The sequence below is a fragment of the Neoarius graeffei genome, chromosome 15, assembly GCF_027579695.1.
Source record: "Neoarius graeffei isolate fNeoGra1 chromosome 15, fNeoGra1.pri, whole genome shotgun sequence".
Taxonomy (NCBI): Eukaryota; Metazoa; Chordata; class Actinopteri; order Siluriformes; family Ariidae; genus Neoarius; species Neoarius graeffei.
Window position 1 is genome coordinate 38266833 of NC_083583.1, and position 10436 is coordinate 38277268.

The window sequence follows — 10436 nt, forward strand, 5'->3', positions numbered from 1 at the left end:
TGTAAATGGTGAGTGAAAATTTGTGAAGAACACACTAAACGACTGGGGATCACACTTTACAACAGCAAGTTCACAGAAAAGCCCTTTCGACATAGATGTTACACAATATTGGCTTAAAGGATCACTCCATATTCCAACTTTGGCTGTTTACACTGAACCAAATAAAGCTGGCACAAAGCTGTACTAGTGTGTGTTTTTACATTTTCTCCTACTGCTAGTTTCCAACTGGCCTAAAACAAGATTCAGAGACAGGAAAGTAGCCAGCGTCATTCACACACTTCTTGCTTTTCATCTGAACCGTTGAATCGGACTGCCCAAGAAAATTTGCAGAGCCAGGACAGAATTAAGGTAGTAATGCCAGCAGCGCTTGCCATGCGGGAAGCACCTATACCCATTTACATAGTAAATTGCAAATTTTCAACTGCCGTGTACCAACATAAAAAGCAGCGGTCGCAAAAGTAGCCGGTCACCGGCTGCAAATCGCCATCTGTGGCTTGTTATGCCGCCGGCTATTGTCAGTCGAGTCACAAAATTTAATATTAAATATTTCTGACGGCAAAAAAAGTTGTGAACGTAAATTACATCCACTATGTCATGTATGTCCATTGCCGCGTCAACTTTGTTTACATCCTCGACATGAGTGCAGCCATTACTGCCCCTTGTGCCATATGTAAGCCGTACTCTGATTGGCTTAGAGTGTTCCATGGACTGTGAATGGTTCATACCATCATGTGACTCACAAATGGTGATGAAGAGAGTTGCAAGTGGCTCCATGCTGGATGCGTGGCTAAAAAGGTCTAGAGGGAAAGGTAAGTACGTTTTGAAGGCAAATTTATTCTGTCATTGTGTTGATATAGAAAAATAAATACGTCTTAGTCCACCGTTTCTCAGCCTTGCTTAAGACATTATAAATCGCAGATCGGAAAGTTGACCTTGCGTTTGACAGCTGCTCGAAAAAACAAACTGCGTGCGTAACAACGCTAATCAAGCTTAAGCTAGACGACCCGCCTCAAATACCCGTCCCAGGTAAATGTTATCCCAATTTTAGATGACCTGTTCCAAACCATCCCACCCCATGAAAAATTCGTACTTGCATCTCTCTCTCTATATACATATATACACACACACACACACACTCATTTGTTGTGCTTAACCCGCACTAAATAACTAGATTTATATAATTTCTATTCAGTAGGCCCCTACATGTATATGTAAATTCAAGAAATATTTTTATATCATATAATCTTACTTTCTTTGATTTATTTTGGTATGTACACACACACTATCTACATATCTATCTATCTATCTATCTATCTATCTATCTATCTATATATAATTTTTATATAATTACTCTACGTTTTAACTTTACATTTTGTCATCATTTGCTCTTTATTTTGAAGGCAGTGACTCTTCATTTTTATTTTGTTAAATAACAAACATGATTAGGTTGATGAGATTTGGATAAAAGTTATTTTCAATAGAAATGCTGAGACTGTCAATGAGTGCTGCTAGCTGCTGTTTTTTAATAACGATGAAGTCAGCTGATGAAATACATGTAGCTGCACTTTATGTAACAGTTTATTGACTGCCAAAAAATAAACATTTTGATTATAATTGAAGTTGTTTTGTTCTTAATCTGTATTCAAGATTTCACCATATTCTTCAATAGTATTAGAGAATCTGGAGAAACTTGTCACCTTAGCTTAGTCAAAGTGCACATCAGACTTAAAATTATTATATCATCCATATGTGGATTTCAATCGGACTACTTTTTATGTGTTTGCAAATATTTCTGAAATTTGATAAAATGACTGAGGTATGGTTTCATATTTCAAGTTTCCAAATAGTATTGATTACCCTTTATTTTCACTGTTAAAAGTTACCAGAGGCCACCATTTCTCAGTGCATTTCATAAAATTTTCCATGCCCAAAGGCAGACATTTTACCATTTTGCACCCTGCTGTAAATTATTTGAACCCTGCTATTCTCCCAAACTTTGAAGCCCCTGAAAAAGTAAGTTCAGCTTCACAAGAGTTGGGTATTTTACAGGAAAAGACCTAAATTTTCAGAATATGCACTCAGCTTTGCACAATACTGATTAGTTTTGACACAGTGATCTTTTTTTCTGAATATTGATGGTGAAACTGCTAGGCATGGCCATGTTGGATTTTGGTCGAAAGCCAATGACTTGTCATCCCTGTGACGTTAGACTCTAGCTCGCTTTCTATTGGTCGACACTGGCCGAAATCGATACCAGAGGTCGGGAACAATCATGACCCCTGGTGGGTCTTTTCGCAGTAATTTTCTAATAAAACAAACTAGAACTGTGAGTAAACTCACTATGGAATACCCCCTACCTACGAGCCTGTCATCATATATTGCCATATGTAAGAGAATAAGTTGAATTATCTCTCCTTTGAAACATCGGACCGGGATTATTTTCCTTCATGCACATCTTCAGGTAGTACACTGCAACTGTGTAAAGTTTCATCAAAATCCATCAAACCATTTAGAAAGAGTTGCGCTTACAAGACACATGGACAGGGTGATTCCTATATAACTCCCCACCACCACCACTTTGTTTACGTGGGGGGGGGATATATATAATCAATACCATAAATTGAACAATGCAGAGTACTTTCCGCACTGAAATATCTCCTGTGAATCTCCTTTGAAAATGAGTAATAACTATAAAAATAGGAAGCTATTGTAATATATAAGTCTAGTATAATTCTGTCACATAAAACAGACCAGAATTTACTGACTTTACACAAGAAGAGGAGCAGAAAAATCAACGCAAGTAACAGCTCTGATGCTGGGAAAAGACATACACAAAAACAAGGTCTGTTAAATGGGAAAACACGATTGTCCGATTGACTACACAAATATTCAGCAAGATCAGAGCCATCTTTTTACAGACTGCTAAAAGCAAAAGAAAATAAACGCAAATGGAGGTAGTACATAAAAGTCTCATAAATATTTATACATGTTTTCAGGACTAAGATTCGAAAAATCAAAGGGCACTGTAACATCACTTACTTCTTCGTGGCCTCCTCCAGCTCCGAGCTGACCTTGCCCAGATTGATCTGGAGTTTTGCTCTCTCTCTCGCAGTCTCATCAAGGACACGTCTGGCATCCGCCAGTTCTGCCTCATACAGAGATTTAATCCCAGTCACCTTACAGAAGATAAACACAGACACAGTCAGAGAGCTGTACACAAGTTTGACTTTTGAATAAATAATCAGCAAATCAAATTTAAATACAGACAGACCCTTAAAAAAAAAAAAAAGTGTTTGATCCTAAAAAGCTAAACAGAATGTTATTACGGTTATTTATCTCAAGTGGAAATTCCAGCATTATACACAGGATATCTCTGACTTGCAAAGTGTCTGAATTCCTGCACAAGCTTCTTTGAGACAGTTTGCATATTTGGTCATGAAAACTTTATGGGAAACTGTTGTTGGGAAAGGCAACATAAAAACATAATATAGTTATTGTGAAGATTATGTCGATATGCTTTTCTGATACATCACTGCCATCATGATATCTTAATTTTTGTCTTTTAATAAATTACAAATTAATTCGAAGATCGTAGCTTGATCAAATTTGCAATGAATCCTTATGAAGCTATAAATCTATTGGATATTTCTACACACACTGCTGGATGAAGACATGGGCAAAAAGTGGAAGCTGATCAGAGGCAGGCAAAGGTCAGGTTACAAAAGGTTGTTTTATAAGTGAAATAATAATGAGGATTAAAGTCTACACACACACACCTGTATAAAAAAAAAAAAAAAAAGGCATTGTCGGGTTTTAAAATAATAATAATAAAAAAAAGACCCGATATGATTTATCTATCTTTAATGTTAATTTGCAAAGTATACTGCTACCCCGTGATACTCTTTTACAATGAACTTTCTCATATAACAAATTTAGTTTTGTGACCCCTCCTTTAATGACAATAAGTCAGAGGCTTAAAAAAAAAAAATCACTGCATCACATGCACGCGCGTTGGCACTGTGTGCTCCAAGCGCCATTAGGACTAAAGGTACTATGCACCTGTTCTGAATGAGAGCGCAATCACAGCATGTGCTTATAAAAAGACTCTCTAAACACAGACTTGGCGAAGTACACTGCAACCCCACTAAAACGAACTCCTTGGAGGACGTCTAAACAGTTCATTCTACCGAAAAGTTCGAAACGGATCCTCTTGTCACACCACTCATTCACTCTTGCGTAAAACAAGACCAACTGTGTTTAATTTATATTTACGCTTAAATACAGTTACACATTTACAAAATAAAGGAAATGAGTCACCCTTAAGCCTAGGTCACAACCAGATGTACGATTTTTTGGCCGTGCGATTTTTGGCGTTTCCCAAATCGCTGCGTTTTTTTTGTTCGTGGAGAAAGACGCACGTTGGCTGTAAGTTTGTCTTGCAACCTGAAAAAAAACATAAGCGCCCATAGAGTTTGTTTGACATGACAAAGAACCTCTGCGGCCGGTCTGCGGCCAGTCTATGGCTCGAAAATCAGCACGTCACACGCGCGCCCTCCGTGCGTTTCTTGCGTTTTTTGCACGTAGACCGGCCGTAGGAGCACGTACGGCCGGTTGTGACCTAGGCATTAAAGTCACACTCGCCATCATTTGCTTCTTTCTTTTCAGCCCATCATGCTGATTGCGGTTATGGACAAAGCCTCAGAGCTCTTTTTCTTTCAAAGTTGAAATTGAATTTTATGGGATACCATATTCTTTAGACAAGCTTGTTGTTTTCTCACCGTGCTTTAGACAGTCCAAGATACGAAGTTTGTCTTCAGGGGAGAGTATCGTGTTTACAAGTGTCATGTAATGGAGGCGGATGATGGATGTAATTGCAGGAAGACTGCTTATTCACAAACAGACAGGCAAACAGTTCAAAAACATAAACCAAAGGCAGGATCGTGGAACAGCTGCTGATACCGTTAAAGGTCATAGGCAACGGTTTTCAATTTATGCACATTTGAAACTTTATATATTAAAAAACCCTCTGTAATTTTCTTCTGGTCCCAAGAAGTATTGTTAATAAGTAATAATTAAAATAAGTTAGCGTGGATCGTGGTGAATTTCTGTTCGGCTATTTTCGTGACCACTCAGCGCGTGACGTCATTCAAGACAAACAAACCGCTTGAGTTGAGTCCACTTCCGTTTACTTACATTGCCGTTCGGCTTGAGTGCGGACGTGCGTTCAGGAATTTCCAAAGAAAAACCCATGCCTTATTGTTGTACAGTGAACTGTAACAACGGGACCGGTTCAGGAAGACCGAGAGAGGAAAAGAGGCAGAGAGAGTGGATTGGCTTTTTCCGAAAAAGGAGAAGAGGCGGAGCAAGTGGGTCAGCTTCTTCTGAAAAAGGAGAAGAGGCGGAGTGAAAGGGTTGGCTTTTTCCGAAAAAGGAGATGAGGCGAAGAGAGTGGATTGTGCACGTGAAACAAAATCAAGCAGTCAAAGAAGAAACGGACTAGCAAAACTCAAGCAAAAAGGAGAAGATTGGAGGTAAACATTTTTACTTTTGCTTGCAATTGACAAGTGAAGAATCCTGAGGGATCCTGTACAATCATTGTGGAAATGAGACAAAGGGATATTTCCTCGCTTAGAATAGGCTATAAATAGTATAATGCCGCGGATGGCAGGCTAATGTGGCCTACCGGCGCACTGTCCAGTAATCGTTACCTATATCCACTAGGGAGGGCGGTTTAATTATTCTTCAAAAGGGCTCTTATTTGGTATTACGACGAAAGTAGGAATTTTTCATAACTACCAGGATAAATCGTTTGGGCACGACTCTTGTTGAGGTCCGGGGTCACCACGATCAGAGTCGGCCGAGTCGCTGTCCGATTCCGAGGCCGCACGGTCAAACCAGTGAGCCACATTCACTGATTGCTTCGCAACGGCCATAGGTTCATACATATATGGTTTCACCTCTCGATATTCAAATTGGAGAGTTCTTACTTCAAAATTGCCATCGCTTTCAGACATTTTACACAACCTCTCACGACCAAAGTCCGTACACGTGTGCTCAGTTCGCAAGTAAACACAGAACTGCTCCCAGTCTGTTTGCCTTAAATGACGTCACGACGACGGTCGCCTGGCGGTGAAAGTGCGCATGAGTGAGATGTAAACAAACCTTTGGAAATTGGGCAAAACAGTATATTTTAACCGTTTTATTCAATTTTAGGGTGCAAATTAGACACTAGGAAGATTGAATTCGCTTTTTGTGTCATTCTTCTCGACAATAAAGTTGATATTCTACGTTTCACCTCCGACCATTGCCTTTAAACATAACACTAGGTAAAGCACACCGGTGGCATTTTTATACCCCCCCACACCCACGACAAGTGACATCATCGGTGATTTGCAACACATGAATGTTAAATGGTGAAAATTGAGAAAACATAGCAAGTCAGTGGGTTACACCGGTAACCACAGGCATTTCCACAACAGACGAAGAAATCGTTACCGCCGTTTGTGATCCTTTAATTCAGTCAATGAACTGCGATAGTGACTCGGAAGGAGAAATTCATGATAAGCAGAACATGCCTAAAATGTTGCATATTATCCAAGTGTTTGGTGTGATAAATGGGTCCAATTCAGTATTACGAACTTTTCGGTATCACAAACTATTTGGATGTCCCCCAAGGAGTTTGTTGCAGTGTATACCAATAAAATGAAAACTTTTTTTTTTTTTTTTGGGGGGGGGGGGGGGGGGGGGGGTGAGAGGTGCAATAACCTAGTGGCATAAGCATGCACACTTCTAAACTACTACTTTCTTGAAGCACCTTTTGATTTTATTACATCACTCGGTCTTTTTGGTCTATCAGTGTTCCTCAAAATATTTTTTCCCCCTATATGTCAAATCCAAATAGCTCATCTTGTAAATCTTAACTTAGTTAAGCTACTTCACTAATAAATCTTAACTTAGTAATATTTTCCCGATCTTTTTTTGTTTGTTTCTGAATTAATGTTAAATTAATGTAGGTTTTTATAATTGAAGGATTTTTTAATATTAGTGATGCTCTTTTTAACTTGCGCATGCTTCATTTAACCCTAAGGGACTGTATTATTTATCATAATTTCCCAGTCTTATTGAAACAATTCCTAACTTTGTATTAGTTTTGTTTGTTTTTTTACATGCAGAAACACTGAATTACAATACAATATAATTAAAATGAAAGTTTAAAAAAAACCCACTATTCCTTCATCCCTTTGTTGAAAATAGGACAGCGGAAACGGTTAAAATATGCTGTGTGAGAAAGGTCTCTTAATGACATGAATAACAACAAAGATGAAAAAAATTTTAAAACCACAAAAACCTAGAGTTAGATTATAGTTTAATTTACGGCATTTTTATCTATTTTTTGTTCAGTACTTACATGCATTTTTTTTTTAAGTTAGATGCTACAGGCAGAAATTTTGCTCAAGCTAAGTATTTTTAAGATATTTCTGCTAAATGTACATCTATAACATGTTCTCAGACTGAAGTAATAAAAATATTTCAAAATGTCTAACTTTTGTCCACTCAATCATGACATCACTAAGGTTTATAAAGGAAATAGGCACATACAGACATATGTGCCAGTTTCCTTTATAAACCTTATGAATCTCACTAACCAGTGTAGAAATACACAAAATAGCATTTGTATGAAACCGTGAAGACCATGTTTCCTCAAAATATATATATTTTTTCCTTTTGTCAAATCCAAATAGCTCAGTTTCTAGATGACTTGCATTCATGAAACGTTACAAATTCATTCGTGTTCCTGATTAGGACGACACTGGAGAGGAATTTCCCATATTACAGTATTTACATTCTATTTTATACTGAATATAAAAAGGAATAAGATTGTTTTACACAACAAAACTATATCCTGCAAACTCTCTTTGTGTAGTTTTTTGCCTTAAGGACTACAGATGAAAAGGAAAAGGCTCAAATGTGATCATGCATTCATGAAACAAACCACAATATTTACTGAACCAACATGAAAAGAAGAACAAGAGAAAACAACCCAAGTACTAATAAACAGGCCTGAAAGTAGCTTTTACTGAGAAGCTTGATATTTGTATGAAATTACCATGATACAAAATGACTTAAAGGACGATTAATTATTCAAACAGTTTAAGTTTATGATGTTGGTGCTGTGTTGAAATGTGTAAAGGGAAGGAGAGCAGTTTGAAAGGCGTGTTCGGCCACTCCTGTCTTACAGTTTGGAGGAAGCGGGAGATTTTACACATTTGTTTGTAAACATTCAAATTTCATGTTTTGCCTGTCATGCAGCAACTGAATAATATATTTTCTCTCTCTCTCTAAAAATCATCACTTCCTCATCTGGGCACAATCTGTCCTGCTTTATTTGCTCGTGCAAAAATATTTTACACATGCTGCACACCTTTTTAACTTATTTAATGTTATAACTGGTGATACAGCGCAATGTTTTTCAACACACACATCCATCCATATACACACACACATCTATCTATTTTATATACACACAGTATATACACATACATACACACACACAATATATATATATCTGTCTAACGTTGCTAGGTAACAAGAATTGTCTACAGACAACTGGCTAATTAATGTATTCAAAACTCAGCTTGCTATGTTAATGGCAGCTCTGCTGCTACAACTACCAACCAAAATAATACAAGTCTGCCTTCCTGATCAATTCGGTAATATATACACACACAACATATATACGACGTGACCTTTATTCCAAGCCACATCTAAATATTTACACTTTTTAAGTCAGTAGCCACTAGCTTACGCTGCATTGTTAGCTAGCATGCTAACACTAGAGCCTGAATTCGAATTTACCTCTCTTGTCGTGATCTCCTCCTTCTCCGAGACCTTCAGCGACAGCCTGTCGTTCTCCAGCTCCAAAGACCGGACGCGGTCGATATACACGGCCAGTCTGTCATTCAGGTGCCGCAGTTCCTCTTTCTCCTGTAAGCGGGAGATGCGGGTCGGGGAGAACGGCGTCGAAGCAGCAGCCGCCCGGCCGGATTCGGCGGCAGCGCTTTTCGGTGTTGCAGTCGCCATATCTTTACACGAGAGACAGCAACTTATCTGTGCTTTTCCCCCAAGCGATTCTGTTTCAGTCCTATTTTAAAACAAAACGGCGGATTTTGTTCAGTAAATCCCAACGTAAATAATATTACCTTCTGGAATTACTCGCTAATGTTTTGAATGAAAAGTCCGGCACAGTTGTTTGTGTTTGAGCCCGTAAACTGGTTGGCTGGCTTTGAAAGAAAAACAAAATGGCCGACGCTAACGTAAAAACCCGCCAAAAGCTGCCGGAACGAGGAACTGACACTGGGAGTTGTAGTTTTTTAACACTATATTTCAGTTGTAGTTCTTTTGAATGGTCTGTTGGTTCTCGCAGAGTTTTAGTGTTGCCAGATTGGGCGGTTTTCCCGCCCTGTTGGGCGGTTTTGAATTCTGCTTTGCGGGCAAAAAATGGCTTGGGCTGGTTGATAAAAACTGGGCGGGTTGACGTTAATTCGGCGGGTTTTTATCAGATGTTTATAAATATTTCGCACCAACGTTCTGTGTGAGAATGCAGCCAGAGACACTTATAGCCTTAGAAGGACTTTGATGCAGCACATTCTATGTACTATCTACGTCCACTAGTCTACATCCAATCCAATCCATATTAAACACTTCTGTGACCCAATCAGAGATCGCGGGCATCCGATGGAACTGTAAGACATATGAATGTGTGTAATGTAGTGCAGAAACTGAACTCATAAACTAGTAAATAAGAATGACGCAATCCATTCTCCATTTTCTCTTCTCATGTTACATTCAGCCATGCATCGTAGCCTAACTTCTTTTTTAAATTGAAGTATATAAAACAGGTGGGCGGCACGGTGGTGTAGTGGTTAGCGCTGTCGCCTCACAGCAAGAAGGTCCGGGTTCGAGCCCCGTGGCCGGCGAGGGCCTTTCTGTGTGGAGTTTGCATGTTCTCCCCGTGTCCGCGTGGGTTTCCTCCGGGTGCTCCGGTTTCCCCCACAGTCCAAAGACATGCAGGTTAGGTTAACTGGTGACTCTAAATTGACCGTAGGTGTGAATGTGAGTGTGAATGGTTGTCTGTGTCTATGTGTCGGCCCTGTGATGACCTGGCGACTTGTCCAGGGTGTACCCCGCCTTTCGCCCGTAGTCAGCTGGGATAGGCTCCAGCTTGCCTGCGACCCTGTAGAACAGGATAAAGCGGCTACAGATAATGAGATGAGATATAAAACAGGTACAATTTAACAAATCCACAAAAATCAGGATAACAGATGAAGAAAATACATGGATGTAGACAAAAATAAGTTACGCAGAATAACTAGGCCTATAAATTAATAAAACAAACAGGATAAATAAAAAGATAAATAAATAAAAGACAAGTAAAA

The 10436-nt window shown here is 39.0% G+C and overlaps 1 protein-coding gene across 1 annotated transcript in view; it reads right to left on the minus strand.

The window, feature by feature from the left end:
- The window catches only part of lmnb2 (lamin B2), a 39249-nt gene extending 29952 nt beyond the window's left edge, over nucleotides 1-9297 (minus strand). Inside the window, exons 1-2 of the mRNA XM_060941274.1 lie at nucleotides 8857-9297; nucleotides 3040-3176 (exon numbers count right to left, since the gene is read on the minus strand). Coding sequence (XP_060797257.1) covers nucleotides 3040-3176; nucleotides 8857-9081 — 362 coding nt within the window. The 5' untranslated portion in view covers nucleotides 9082-9297. The remainder of the gene's footprint in view (nucleotides 1-3039; nucleotides 3177-8856) is intronic.
- Nucleotides 9298-10436: the final 1139 nt, after the last annotated feature.